The sequence below is a fragment of the Podarcis erhardii genome (assembly GCF_964252035.2).
Source record: "Podarcis erhardii genome assembly, chromosome: 2".
NCBI classification, from domain to species: Eukaryota; Metazoa; Chordata; class Lepidosauria; order Squamata; family Lacertidae; genus Podarcis; species Podarcis erhardii.
The window spans coordinates 122,889,890-122,905,153 of record NC_138498.1 but is presented as its reverse complement, the minus strand read 5'-3'; the positions used below and the strand labels follow the sequence as shown (position 1 = coordinate 122,905,153).

At 43.1% G+C, this 15,264-nt stretch overlaps 2 protein-coding genes across 3 annotated transcripts in view; one reads left to right on the top strand and one right to left on the bottom strand.

The window, feature by feature from the left end:
• The window catches only part of LOC309336511 (uncharacterized protein), a 218,366-nt gene that overhangs the window by 48,708 nt on the left and 154,394 nt on the right, over positions 1-15,264 (top strand). The gene's annotated exons all lie outside the window — the stretch shown is intronic.
• LOC309337236 (rab11 family-interacting protein 1-like) lies at positions 4,887-10,063 on the bottom strand. The gene is made up of 4 exons (XM_081853996.1): positions 9,899-10,063; positions 9,643-9,790; positions 6,373-6,478; positions 4,887-5,199 (listed from the first exon to the last, which is right to left on the bottom strand). The coding sequence occupies exons 1-4, from the start codon at positions 10,038-10,040 to the stop codon at positions 4,981-4,983; spliced, it is 615 nt and encodes a 204-aa protein (XP_081710122.1). The 5' UTR covers positions 10,041-10,063; the 3' UTR covers positions 4,887-4,980.

Here is a 15,264-nt window from a genome sequence, read left to right as displayed (position 1 = left end):
GAGAAGGCGCACAGCTTCTCCTCTCTTCCCGGGGCTTGCGGTGGGAGGAGGGTTTTTCCTCCCCACCGCCAACATTCAGAACAGCATTCTGGGAAGGCACGCAGCGCTTCTCCTCTGTTCCCGGACCTGTCTTGAAGACTTGCGGTGGGAGGAAGGTTTTCCTCCCCACCGCCAACATTCAGAAGGCTGTTCTGAAGGCTGGCGGTGGGAAGAAAAGCCCTTCTCCCCCTGCAGCCTTCAGAAGAGTTCCCCGCAGGGCTCTCCAGGCTGCGGATAGCAGCCTGCTGCCCCTATCCGCAGCTTGGAGAGCCCTGCGGGGAAGTCCTGCAGGGCTCCCCAAGCTGCGAATGTCTGCCCCGCGCCCCTGAAGCAGAGCGTCCCTCGCGCCGGGCAGCAGGCTGCTATCCGCAGCCTAGGCAGCCCTGCAGGAACTCTTCTGAAGGCTGGCGGCGGGAGAAGGGCTTTTCTTCCCACCGCCAGCCTTCAGAAGGCTGTTCTGAAGGCTGGCGGTGGGGAGAAAAGTCCTTCTCCCCACCCCTGCCAGCCTTCAGAAGAGGTCCGGGGACAGACTGTCCCCGGACCTGGTCTGAAGGCGGTCTCCCTAGGAACACATTAATTGATTTTCAATGCATTCCTATGGGAAACCGTGCTTCGCAAGACGAAAAACTCGCAAGAAGAAAAAACTTGTGGAACGAATTAATTTCGTCTTGCGAGGCACCACTGTATTGCAATGTAAATGAATTGTGTTCCACAAATATAAGTCATTTGGTGATCAATCAGCCTTCTCAGAGACCACACAATCCCCCCCTCCGGGCCCTAGAAGGGGGGCTGCTAGACATCCATTCAGCCTTCTCTCTCTCTCATAATGAAAAACTTCTGCAAACAGCTGCACTATATGTTATCCCAAATTGTTACTTCAAGACATTACAAAGTCAGCCAGCAAATATTTCCTACTCCCCTCAAAAAAGGGGGGGGAATTCTCATCTTTCCGTGGTGCATCATATCAACAAACGCCATCTTGTTTCTTCTTTTATGTTTATCAAGTCTTTCAAGTCTGAGTAAAGCTGCACAGTTGAATACTTAATTATAAATAGAAGCCCATCTGTACTCTTTTTTTAAAAAAAAATTAGGTTTCTTAATGAGGCATAGAAAACCAATTGTAGATGTTAAGAAGACAAAAAAGACATACCAAATACCTCCGTAATCCAAACGCCATGATGAGAATCTCTTTGAAGCCCGAGCTTAAACACCAGGGACTGTACAGTTCTGCAGGTTTCTTCTTAATCTTCTTCGGTCCAGACTATGTCTGTTATTGTCCAAATCCAATTATTTTATCAAACAGATATTTCCGGCTATGAGAGTGACATCGGAGAATGCCAGCCGTGTCGTGCTCTGGGACCCAGTGTCCTGTCACTTGCACCTTGATGCAAACTGACAATCTCGGACAATCTGTGGGTCTACGAGACAGTCCTCCCCCACCCTGGGGAGTCTGCCAGGGCTAATTACCCCCCTATCAGCCCTGAATTACCGACATGGCTGGGATTCGATCGTATGGGAATCAGCCATTTCTCACCACCGGAAACAGGAAGTGAGGGACAACTTTTGTGATCCTGTCCAACACAATGCTATTTCTTTATTTTATCCCCGCCCCCCACATAAAAAATGACCTTTACCCAAGGTTGGTGTATCTGATGGGTAGGGTATAAATAAATCATCATCATCATGTGTAGTGATGACAGACTCCCTGTGGTTTGATTTTGAATTGGGTTTTCTCTTAGAATCATTAGAAATAGGACATCTGGTTTCTCTGAAAGTTCTCTTCTGGTGATCCATGTAGGACCCATGCTTTCCTCCTAGGAAACAGTATGTGTTTTCGCCTGCTTGGTGACCACCCCTTTCCACCAGCCTTGCCAGAGGATTTCCTGGAAAACTCCAGTTGTGTCTGCTTCTGCTGGTTGAAAGGCTGTAGTTCAGTAGCACAGGATTTGATTTGCATGCAAAAGATTGCCAATTCAAGTCATACTATCTGCAGGTCAGGGCTGGCAATGTCCCTTGCTTGAGACCCTGGGTACTGAAATCACTCATCTTATTTTCAGATGCAAACCATTGCACCAAATGCCTGGAAGATCAGCACTCAAACAAGGACCGAGATCAATGTGTTCCCAAGGTTATCACTTTCCTGTCCTATGAAGAGTATTTGGGGATTCTCTTGTCTTTCTTTACCTTGTTATTCTCCTTAATCACATGCTTGGTGTTAGGAATTTTCATTAAGTACTCAGGAACTCCCATAGTCAAAGCCAACAACAGGGACCTTTCCTACATCCTCCTTGTATCCCTCTTGCTTTCCTTTTTGTCCTCCTTGCTCTTCATTGGCCAGCCAAGAAAAGCCACCTGTCTTCTCCAGCAAATTGCATTTGTCCTCATCTTCTCAGTTGTTGTCTCTTCTTTGTTGGCCAAAACAATTACTGTTGTGCTGGCTTTCCTGGCCACAAAGCCAGGGAACAGGGTGAAGAAATGCCTGGGCAAGACTCTGGCCAATGCTGTTGTCCTTTCATGTATCAGTGTCCAAATTGTCATCTGCATCACCTGGCTGAGTACCTCTCCCCCATTCCCAGACACTGATATGCACTCCCAACCTGCAGAGATTATCCTGCAATGTAATGTAGGGTCTTCTGCCATGTTTTATGGTGCCCTGGGCTACATGGGCTTCCTGGCTGCCCTCTGCTTCATGGTGGCTTTCCTAGCCAGGAAGCTGCCTGGGGCCTTCAATGAGGCCAAGCTGATCACCTTCAGCATGCTGGTCTTCTGCAGTGTTTGGGTGTCCTTTGTGCCCACCTACCTGAGCACCAAGGGGAAATACATGGTAGCCGTGCAGATCTTCTCTATGTTGGCCTCCAGTGCTGGGCTTCTGGGCTGCATCTTCCTCCCCAAGTGCTACATTATTTTACTCAGGCCCGGTCTGAATACAAAGGAGCATCTGACGACAAAAAGTAAAGATACCATCTGATTCTTTGTACAGTCTTTTCCATTGTAGGGATCTGAGCAGAATGGCAATAACAAAATGCAGCAACTTGCAGGTATAAAATGAAATATTCAAATGTCAAAAAGTTATGGAGTGATGAGGCCCAACATATGAGTCAAGAGAGGAGAGGAGGTGACGGGAAAGTTAGTTTAAATCAGTATTGATTTCAAAAGTTTAATACGTCCTGTACTGACCACCATAAAGTCAGTTTAGTGCTTAGAAGCTAACCTCCTCTTACTCAAATGACATTTCATTTTGATAGTGGTATCACGGCACTCCAGCAGGGTTTGCTCGAACAACCATCACTTTTTATTTCTTAACTATGGATCTTCATCACTTCCCAAGGGCAAATGCAGGCAATTTTGCACAGTTGGCAGGAAACCTGCACAGCTTTTTTTTTTTAAATAAATTTTATTAGTATTTTCCACACAACAACAACAACACAAAAGATATCAAAAGCTAACAATACACAACACACAAAAATCAACATTCGAAAACCGAAAAAGACAAAACAAAACAAAACAAATCATAAAAACAAACAAATGCATAACTTACAAGTTAATATTATAAACACTAAAACAACAACCACAAGACACTGACTTCCACCAATCCCACAGCACCTCCTTTATCTTTCATTCTGTCTTCCTGTTCTCCTGTTTTCTTTATCCTCTCTATCCTAACATCTAGATATAAATCCTTTTTTTTCATGTCCTTTCACTTCACAAGGTTATTCCAGACTCAGCCAGATTTCTGCCCTCGAACCTTGACTTTTGAGGTAATCATTTAGGCACTTCCATTCTTTTTTTACTTCACTTTTTGGTTTTTGTCTTATTATATCTGTCAATTTGACTAATTCTAAGTATTCTGAGAGCTTACATAGGGAATCAGTTACCCACTAGGGGAGAGTGACTATGTAAACCTGCACAGCTTAAGCCCCACCCAAATGAATGAGCTGTTTTCTTAATAATTACTGATTCGGTGGAGCCAGAACAGCAGAAATTCCGAATGGACTGGGCTGCTTGTAAGCAGAGAGGCAACCAGCTTTCAGGTGGAAGTGCTTATTTCCCAGGAACTCAAATCCAAACAAGGTACTTCATAAATATTTGTTAATCCAGTATATCTAATGTAAATGTGATTGCTTATATTGCACTAAAACTTAATATCCTAAAAGAGTAAAGAAATCAGGAGTTGAAAAACTACAGAGAAGTGTTCATTTTTTGACTAAACCCTTAAAAATGTGCCCCTTGGAGCTTATTCACAGATAAAATCTGGCTCACAACTCCTTCCACAGTCCCATAATTTCAGGCCTTTCACCTACAGAGCAGCAAAACATGTACAATGTACTAAAAGGTAAAAGGTTTTTTTTAACACTATTGACTTTGTAGATTATATAAGGCAGTCTCCAAGGTAAGTCAGCTCTATCCTTTGTTGTTGTCTAGTCGTTTAGTCGTGTCCGACTCTTCGTGACCTCATGGACCAGAGCACGCCAGGCACTTCTGTCTTCCACTGCCTCCCAGAGTTTGGTCAAACTCATGCTGGTCCCTTCGAGAACACAGTCCAACCATCTCGTCCTCTGGCGTCTCCTTCTCCTTGTGCCCTCCATCTTTCCCAACATCAGGGTCTTTTCCAGGGAGTCTTCTCTTCTCATGAGGTGGCCAAAGTATTGGAGCCTCAGCTTCACAATCTATCCTTCCAGTGAGCACTCAGGGCTGATTTTCTTCAGGATGGAGAGGTTGGATCTTCTTGCAGTCCATGGGACTCCCAAGAGTCTCCTCCAGCACCATAATTCAGAAGCATCAATTCTTCGGCGATCAGCCTTCTCTAGGGTCCAGCTCTCACTTCCATACTCTATCCTAAGACAAGTAAATAATAATCTCTTTTGGTACAAGCAGCTTTTCCACATTCACTACTTCCAAAGTTTGAGTAAGGAAGCCACTGATTAGGTTAAATTGGTTCCTTCACATCTTTCCAGCTTTCTTATTCACATGAGCTTGAGCTCGAAGAATGTTAGGGGTTTCCTCCATAACTCTGACAAGCAAGTTATCAATGTAGTCTTCCAGCTCCCGCACCTGCTGATCTCGCTTTGCAATCGCATCTTCCTGCTTCAAGACCAGCTGGATCAGCTCGCTGTGTGTCAGCTGACCATAAGCGTAGGCGGGATCTGAAGGATCATATTTCTTTAGGAAGGAAGAATGAACAGGTTAAAGTCATTTTGATATCAAGCACTGTTGCAAGGGTGGTGTCAAAGGATCAGAAGGAAGGTATAGAAACCTTTGGTTTCAGGGATTACTGGGGAATCCCAGGAATGATGTCAGAGCAAAGAGGTCATCTGTCAAAGCATCTTAAAAGCTACTGAAGGTTCACAAAAAACTAGAATTTCAGGATTTGCCAGTAAGTACTTTTATTTAGTACTTTTCACATGTTATGAGGAGGGTCTTATCTTCACTTTTCCATGTTTATTACTGATGTTGGGAAAGATGGAGGGCACAAGGAGAAGGGGACGACAGAGGACGAGATGGTTGGATGGTGTTCTGGAAGCTACCAGCATGAGTTTGACCAAACTGCGGGAGGCAGTGGAAGACAGGAGTGCCTGGCGTGCTCTGGTCCAGGGGGTCACGAAGAGTCGGACACGACTAAACGACTAAACAACAACAACAACTTATATGGCATGCAGACAAATGAGCATACAAGGTTTCTGTACGCCTGCCTTCAACTATTTCTTCCCAGCAATAAACATGGAAAAGTGAAGATAAGACCCTCCTCATAACATGCGAAAAGTACGAAATAAATACAAAGAAGCAGCAGTAGTGGTTGTTTCAGTTAAGTGATAATAATTCAGGTTCTGTGCTCAAACACCAAACAGATCATTTGCAATATTAGTTGGAGGCACAAAATCACTAAACTAAACTTATCTGAAAACAAAAATCCCTTTCAGGCCAAAGTCCTTTGGTGAAGATAGCAAATTTTGAGCCTGGGGAATTCATACCTATCACAATACCCACTCACAGATCTAAACTTGTGTCAGTAAAAGGCCCAGAGTGGCTGGGGAAACTCAGCCAGATGGGCGGGGTAGAAATAATAAATTATTATTATTATTATTATTATTATTATTATTATTACTACTACTACTATTATTACTATTATTACTATCATTATCAGAAAATTGCCCAGATCGGTAGGATAGCAGGGGCAGGGGGAATCGTACACCTAGAAAACTTGAACACATTTCTGTCTCCAAAAAACTATACCCCTTTGCAGTTTGTCTAATCCCACCAATAAATTTACAAGCTTCCTAACTCAAGGCACAGACCACCCAATTAGGTTTTAAAATATTGTATGTCTTAAATTACCTTTATATCGGCTTCATTTTGGTTATCCAAGATCTTTGATGTTATGCTCTGGTTTTTTGCAGATGATTTGCTTGTTGTAGTATGCATTGGTTTCACAGGATGACGTCTGAAAGAAGCACACACAATTAGTTCAGGCAATCCTATAGTACTTTGTACCTGAACAATTTTGTGCAGTTCTCCTTTTGGTCTGAAGGGACGCGGGTGGCACTGTGGGTTAAACCACAGAACCTAGGACTTGCCGATCAGAAGGTCTGCGGTTCGAATCCCCGCGACGGGGTGAGCTCCCGGTGCTCACTCCCTGCTCCTGCCAACCTAGCAGTTTGAAATCACACAGTGTAAGTAGATAAATAGGTACCGCTCCAGCGGGAAGGTAAACGGCGTTTCCGTGTGCTGCTCTGGTTTCGCCAGAAGCGGCTTAAGTCATGCTGGCCACATGACCTGGAAGCTGTACGCCGGCTCCCTCGGCCAATAAAGCGAGTTGAGCGCCGCAACCCCAGAGTCGGCCACAACTGGACCTAACAGCCGGGGTCCCTTTACCTTTACCTTTACCTTTGGTCTTGCATGAAACACCGCATGCACACATGTTTCTGCTTTGGCTTCTAAAAAGAATAAAGTACATTTTCCGCTTCTATGTACCTCTATTAGTGCAAGTTTAGACTTTAAATCTACTGTTAAAACAGAAGATTTATTCTGCCCTCCTCTCTACACTTCAAGACTGATTTAGAAGCTCTCAAATGAAAATTTTTACTTACCTATTTATTTATATCCCTTCAAGGACCCTGAATACATGCCCCCCCCCCAATTTTCCTCACTACCACCCTGTGAAGTAGGTTAGACATAGAGATAAGAGACTGGCCCATCACTGAGTGGAATCCTAGTCTGACACTCTTGATGGTTCTAAACATCTGTTCTCCCCCCCATAAAATATGGTTGGTTCCTTGGATATTTGTGTAGTTACCCAGATGTTTAGCAAGTGTAAAAAATAGAGTTTTCAACAAAGTTTATTGCAAAAGTTTGCCTTGATTTCTTTTTTAGTTAAATTACACCCGTGGAACACTTCAGAAATCTAGGTAACACAAAACCTGTGCCGCAGTAAATTGCACTGCACTTATGATCACAACTAACACCGCTTTTTTTTTTTTAAAAAAAAAGCATTTATCCAACTGCTGCTTTCACTTATTTTGGCAGAACATGAAAACTATATTTAGTATTTTAACAGGACAGTGGGTTTAAAAAATAAAGTAAAATTAGAGGTAAAATATGAAGTGCTGGTTCCAGTTTATGATACCTTTATTGTCTTTTTTTAAAAAAAATAATATTTATTAGAAATTTCCAATTATAACAATATAAAAAACAAAACATCCCAATTTAAAATCTTGTTTTCCGTAACATCTTTCCAGGACTTCCCCTCCCCTTCCCCTCTTGTATTCCAATTTTTACAAATAAATTCAGCAAATTCTTATCCCAAATTTTAAACTTATTGTCATTAACCCAATTTTAAAAATATTTTCCCATCTCCTAAAATTGACCTGTTTCCTTCCGCGCGTTCTCCCCTTTAATATACATAATAGATTAAAATATAATAAAATATAATAAAATAAAATATAATTTTACACCTTTTGGATTCCAAATTTCCCTCCCCCTTTTTCCCGGTTGCGTTCCCAATATTCATCAGCATCTGATATCTTCCTGGAGCTCCCACATTTATTTATGCCATAGTCCTTTACCAGTCATCTTTAATTTTAGTGTCCAATCTTGGAAGGAGTCTATCTCAAAAAGGCCCATTTTTTCCATCCAGATTTTTATATACTTGGGAGTAAAAACTCCAATTTTATTTCTTTATACTTTTTCAAATCTGGATGTCCCAAATGTTCCCACTTCCAACTTTGTCGAATTCTTGTTGTTCTTGTTGTTCTTGTTGGTCTCTCTCCTTCTTTTTTTTCTTTCCCCCTTTTCTTTTCCTGTTTTCCTGCACAAATGTTCTAATTCCAGAAACTTCTGAATTCCTCTGCAAAGGCTCTGTTGTTCAGGAACAAAACATAATGCCAAGTCCCTTCCATTCTTCAATAGATAAGTCTATTGTCTGCTTTTGTATGTAAACCTCTGTAGCCAAAATAGTGTTCCATTTCTGCAGTTTCCCAGGAGATAAAAAGTTCTGCTCAAATTCAATGCCAACAACTTGTAATATCCCTCTGCTCCTCTAGGTGGATTGCAATAACTCAGTTCCCTTCCCGATCACGTCCACCAGTCAAAGTAACTTGTTATTCCTTGTTTCAAACATTTTAAATCCAAATTGTAACAAATGTAACCGGCAAAGTCCTCGTAACAAAGTTCTCATTTTTGTTCTTCTGCTTTGACAGCTCTTTGACAGCTGTCAAAACCTCTCCTTATCTTCTCCAGGCGCTCTAACAAAGACGCTCCCAGGTTCCGGGGGGGGGGGAGGGTTACTTTTTAATTCAATTCCACATTCTCCTCCAGCTCAATCTTGTAATATTCCATCGCAAAATTTAATAACTTTATCAAAATAGGGTTGCGCTCGATCTTAGATGTTAAGTCCTTTACTTTAGCTCCTCTACAATGGGGGGGGCTGACTTCCTTTTTACGCCTCCCCCACTCGTTCCGAATTTTTTAAAAAAATTTATCGCCTTTTTTGATCCGAAGTTCCGATTACTCACGGGTTGTGCTTTCAGTCCGAATTTCCAATGGAAGAAGTCAGTGCTCTCCGTCAAATGGCATGCGGCTTCACTCGGCAGGGGAAGCGGAGGACTCAAAGCACCACCCCCCCTCTGTCACCCGTTCCGTAGCCTTTAAAAAGGCTCCTTCGCGGGTCGGGGGGGGGCTTAAAAGGTGCCAGCCAAGTCACCATGTCCATGGGTTTCAGCGCCCATGGTTTTTGAGGGTCCCCGCGTCGCCGGCGCGGTAGGACCCAGCCCCTGCCGAGCAGGCTCCCTCCGGAGCTCGGAGGGAGTCCGCCATTCGGCGATGGCGCCAACCCGGAAGTCAATGATACCTTTATTGTCATGTCACAACAATGTGAAAATAGAGTCTGATTACTGCCTAAGCAAAACAAACCTTTGCTCAGTTTTATTCCTTCATTGACATTGCTACAAGAAATAGATACAGGTCAACAGGGAAAGATTTTCACCTGTTCATAGGACACAAAATCCCTTACTGCATTAAAAGGGGGAGGGAAGAATCAAAGCCATGCACAGTATAGTACTTGAGCCTTTATCTTGGCTCTCTCTCCCCCCCCCCCCCAATTCCTCTCACCTGAGCTTAGCAGGATAAGTTCCGTCACTCTGCAGATTCTGATTGGGATGTGTTTCAGAGGGTGAAACCCATGCCTGGAGCAGCTTCTTCTTGCCAGAGGGATCCCCTTTGGTACCCAAGCTCTCTGCTGTAGCTTTTTTCGTAGGTTCTGCTCTATTGCAGCCAGAAGCATCAGATTGGAAAGAACTCATAGAGTGAGAAGAACTGGGCAGAGGGGAAAGATGAACAGGCTTAACAGAGAACTCAGGACTATCACCCTGTCTATTTTCTTTTGCGCGGTCAGCATTCTTCTGCTCCAATCCCTTTACATCATGGCTTGCATTTTCAAGGGCTAGTGCTGAAGGTGCAACCAGTGGTTTGTTTAGTTCAAATCCATCATCAGGAGCACTTGTCTTCATGAGCGGCAATACAGTCTGCCTCCCACCAGTCGCTTTTTTAGGCAGAGGAGACTTAGCAGAGTTTGAAGAATCCTCTATCTGGGATTCTTGTTCCCTTTTAGGAGCAAATAGTTTATTTTCATTCCCAGAAGCAGAAGAAGTAGCTATAAAGCATTCTGTATCTTGCTTGGGTTTCTGTCCCCATTTTGTAGTGAATGGATTGTTGCCACTAGCAAACCTATCAGTGTCCCGAGGTTGCTCTTCTGGATCAAATCTCGCCTTTTTATTTGCTGTCGCCTTTTTATTTGCTGTCAGCTCTCCCCTCTCAATGGAGGACCGTAACTCTGAGGAACCATCTCCACTCCTGGACACATCTCCAGAAACTGCAATCTTTTCAGTACCCTGGGGATAATCACTTAGCTGCTCATCATTCAATCCCACTTCTGGAATAACAGAAAGGGTGGTGGGTTTTACATTCAGATCTCCAGGGATCAAATTGCCAGGATCTGATCAGTTAAACCTTCCTTTTGGGGCTTCTCTGAAGGCACAACATGAACCTGCTTGGAATCATCAAGGTTTCCTGCTAAGGAGGAAGTAGAGAAAGATGCTGGAGGACTGTTAAAACTTTCAGAGTCCTCTCCCACTTTAGACACGGGAGGATTATCAATATCAGAAAGCTGAAAAGAGGATCCAACTCAAGAACAGAAGTTGCAGGAACAGGCAGGGGAGACTTAGCAGAGTTTGAAGAATCCTCTATCTGGGATTCTTGTTCCCTTTTAGGAGCAAATGGTTTATTTTCATTCCCAGAAGCAGAAGAAGTAGCTATAAGCATTCAGTATCTTGCTTGGATTTCTGTCCCCATTTTGTAGTGAACGGACTGTTGTCACTAGCAAACCTATCAGTGTCCCGAGGTTGCTCTTCTGGATCAAATTTAGAGATAACAGGGTTGTTTTTATTAGAGTGATAGGGAGGAGAGAAAAGGGAAGCAGAAGGAGGTGCAGAAATAGCAGAAGTGGCTTTGGTTTCATTCTCTGAAGACGAGCCCAGTCTGTAAAAAGGGACAAAATAAAACCTGCATGTCAGTTGCAGATGCAGCGTGAGACAGGCAGAAACATTTTGAAACATTTTGAAGACAAGTTTAACAAGGTTGCTGCATGTTAAGTGAATAGGAAAGGTGTAGGGTTTTAGCAAATGTTACAGAAATTACGGGGGGGGGCACATCTTTAAAGTTAAATATTACAAATATTATGCCTGAATGTATCCTTTGAACTTGACAGCTCAGGGAAGTTACCTAGCTTTAAAAATAATATAAAATCATCTCCTTTCCCAGTTTCCTCCATTCCAAAGCTATTTTCCCCTTGAAAAGGGACTCCAGGAGGTTCTCACAGGTGACAATTGCTGGGATATGGTGGGAAAGTTTTAAAAGTTTTTGTCACCCCATCCTCGGGGTTCAAATTTGCTCTTTGAACCTATTACGCAATAAACTTTGGTCTACAGCTATTTGCTCTGGTTGGCTGGACTCCTTCCTTTATTCCACAGGGACCTGTGGGCTCTGCCCGACCAGCTGGGTGACTGAGCAGCCTCGCACCTAGATTTTTCCATAACAGCAAACCACCCCCTTCATATTATAATTTACCTTTTAACAGCAGCAAATGCTTATAAAAGAAAACAACACGTTGCTTGAATGAAAGTATTTTGTACATTTTAAAAATTCTATCAGTAACATCTCTTTTCAACAGAACACCTTTCTAATCCCAATTACATTATAGTATTATCATAGTACAGTGGTGCCTCGCAAGACAAAAAGAATCCGTTCCGCGAGTCTCTTCGTCTAGCGGTTTTTTCATCTTGCGAAGCAAGCCCAATGACGGCTTAGCGGCTTAGCGCTATTAGCGGCTTAGCGGCTTTTAGCGGCTTTTAGCGGCTTAGCGGATCAGCTGATAAGCGGCTTAGCGGCTTAGAAAAAGGGGGGGAGGGAAAAAAGTCGGGAAAACTTGCAAGACATTTCGTCTTGCGAAGCAAGCCCATAGGGAAATTCGTTTTGCGAAGCGCCTCCAAAACGGAAAACCCTTTCGTCTAGCGGGTTTTCCGTCTTGCGAGGCATTCGTCTTGCGGGGCACCACTGTATTAGTAGTACAGTGAAATATACAAAGCACCAAGCATACGGGAGTCAGGCAGGAAAAAGAGAGGTGCCTCTGTGACACACAGCTTCCATGCAAAAGCAACATTTTATCCAAAGGTTGCATTCCACCAAGCCATAAAAATCGCATTTTAGTTTGCAAAAGTTTTTGGCCCCCCACAGCCAGAAAGATTCCTGCTCCAGTTTGTCTATCTCCTCCTTAAAATGCAGCAACTGGAACTGGACAAAGTACTGAACCCGGCTAATCCTACACTGACCACAACACTCTGGTGCATTCCCTCTCTCTCCTTTGAAGTTAACGCCTACCCTTATTCGCATTCCTTCAGAAGTCCTGCTATGACTCCCTAAATAAAGAAGGAGCGAAAATCAGATGCAACAGGTCATATTTAGGAGGCCTCTCTAGGCAGCGCCTGGCACCAGCCCCCTCTCCCTCCCTCCGCACATGTAGACTGCCCCTGGCAGTGGGAGCTCCGCCGGAGAGGCCCCCGCTCGCTCGTCCTCCCCTCACCATGTGCATGTCGGTGGAAGAAGATTGGAAGAAATTTAAAGACTATCTACAGAAACATTGTAAAATTAAGGAATGTTAGAAAGATGTTGGAATGAAGTTACATGGTTTTAGCAGAAATGCTATAAAGAATTAAGTACAATAAATTGTAAAGGGATTAAAGGGAAATTAAGGTTAGAACCTGTTAAGATAAATTATAGGACAAAGAATTGAGGAAGATGAAAAGGATTTGCTGAAACAACTAATTGAAGTGGGATACAAAAAAAGGGAGGTGCGAGGAAGTCGCTGAAACAAGTTAAGGAAAGATAATAATATTGAAAGTATTGAATGTGTTTTTAATTGTTTTTCTTTTTGATTTGTTATATTTATGTAGTGTTTTTGTTTTTGTGCTGTATTGTATTGTTTTGTTGTGTTTGATTCTTTTCTTTTCTTCTTTTTGTAATTTCCAAATCCTTAATAAATATCATTTTTTAAAAAAATAATTAACTAAGCAGCTCCATTAATCAGAGTGACTGACTCAGCAACTATCTTGTGACACGGGTATGATGTTCAGGAACCACCATACCATGTTCTATAAAGAGATGCTTGCAAAGCCACAACTTTTTCTTCTGGATCTAGGTTTAAAGCATGCATGTCTGAAACAACCTACAATTAGATTTTCACACTTCTCTTCCACTCTCTCATGCCTAACTATGAGGACCATAAGTAGACCAGACAAACATTCATTCAAGTCAAACGCCAACTCAAAGAGGTATTTGTTGCTCAGGTTGGCTGACTGCCTCCACCCAACCCTTCAAGAGTGGATACTACTTCTCACCCAGAGATACGCCAATCTTTACACCAAAAGTTGTCCTAAACAGCATGCAAACCATTGCAATGTGGCCACTTCCTATACCTCTTGTCAGAGTTGAAGGAAAATAATCAGACAACCTCGCCAACTGGTTACTGGTGGTCCCCACCAGTAACCAAAGTTATCCAGGCCCCCCAAACCTGTCTTTAATTATTACCACAGTAGGGTGGAAGGAGCCATGCCTGAAGGATGTGGGAGATTCTTAGTGGGACAGGAGAGCTGGGGGGGGGGCAGGGGGCAGGAATTACATCTGGCAACCAATGAATCCCTTTGCTTCAGGCAGTACATAGGTAGACAAGTCTAAAAAGCCCAGGACACAAATTTTCACAATCCTCTAGTGGTTATGATGGCTCATTTACCAGAAGTAATGTATTTAGCATTAACTTTGGAAGTGTAAACTCTATTCTTACCAAACTAAGCCTCCTAGAGCAAAATATGTATCAGAAGGCTATTGCTTGCAAGCCTGTCTGAATCACTTGCGTCTTCGAGGTCACAGGCATGCTTGAGCCTTGCTAAACATCTCCTTTTCTTCTGGAGTCTGGATATACTGCTGTATCTGTCTAAAATGGGCTCATCCCCAGTGATAGCAGAATCTTCAAGGCTTAGCTCAGGAGTTCGTAGCCTCTTTGCCGGGTTCAAGACGCAGGGTGGGAGCAAAGGTTTCCACTTGCTGAACTTCTGCTTCTCTCCTGAAAGGGAGGCCTCTTCTACTGTTGCAGCGCTCTCAACGATTAGCTGCAGTGGCAGCCGCTGAGTTTTCTAGGTCACGGTCTTCCATAGTATTCACGATGTAGAAGGCAGCCTGTAGAAGCACACGGCGGTGCCGTAGCAGGTCACCAATGTACTTTGCCACGCTCCGTCAGTCCACTTTCAGCACTCGGAAGCTGTACGCCGGCTCCTTCGGCCAATAAAGCGAGACGAGCACCGCAACCCCAGAGTCGGTCACGACTGGACCTAATGGCCCTTTACCTTTACCTTTATTATTACTACTACTACTATTATTGATAGGTAGCCGTGTTGGTCTGCCATAGTCAAAACAAAACAAATTCCTTCCAGTAGCACCTTAAAGACCAACTAAGTCAGTTCTTGGTATGAGCTTTCGTGTGCATTCAGTGTGCTTTCGTGTGCATTCAGTGTATCTGAAGAAGTGTGCATGCACACGAAAGCTCATACCAAGAACTGACTTAGTTGGTCTTTAAGGTGCTACTGGAAGGAATTTGTTTTGTTTTGACTACTATTATTATTATTAATTGAGCTTATATACCAGGGCTTTCAGGGCGGTTCAAAGAATAGTATCAACCTAACCGGTTGGAATTACCCACAGAATTGTTGATTTTTTTTATCATTTACTAAGTATTAAAGTATATCAAATTCTATTCGAAAACCACAGTCACTGCTGGGATGTTAGAAGACATAATAGGACAAACAGTATGGAGAAGAGAGAAAAACAAAGTCTTTTTATTTCCCTCAAAATCAAGGTGTCTCCTAGCTTGAAGGCCTACCATACTCTCACATTTGAAAAGTATCATCATAAAATCAGTCTGAGGATTCTACAATACAGCGTTACATTTCTGAAAAGAGCTACAAAGACTACCAGAGGTTTGTGGGGGCTCTGTCTTCAGTTCTGATATGCAGAATGCAGCTTTTATTAGGAGGGGAAGGAAACGTTCTCAAAGTACTCAGCTCAAATTACATAGGGCCTGATCCTGTCTTGTCATTGGAAACTACTGTATTTAAAGACTATTGGTGG

Coding starts and splice junctions, on each gene's coding strand:
- LOC309337236 (XM_081853996.1), bottom strand. CDS start 10,040: ATGAAGACAAGTGCTCCTGATGATGGATTTGAACTAAACAAACCACTG. Junction 9,791..9,898: donor CGCAAAAGAAAATAGACAGG/GTGATAGTCCTG, acceptor GCAATAGAGCAG/AACCTACGAAAAAAGCTACA. Junction 6,479..9,642: donor ACTTATCCTGCTAAGCTCAG/GTGAGAGGAATT, acceptor TGCTTCTTTCAG/ACGTCATCCTGTGAAACCAA.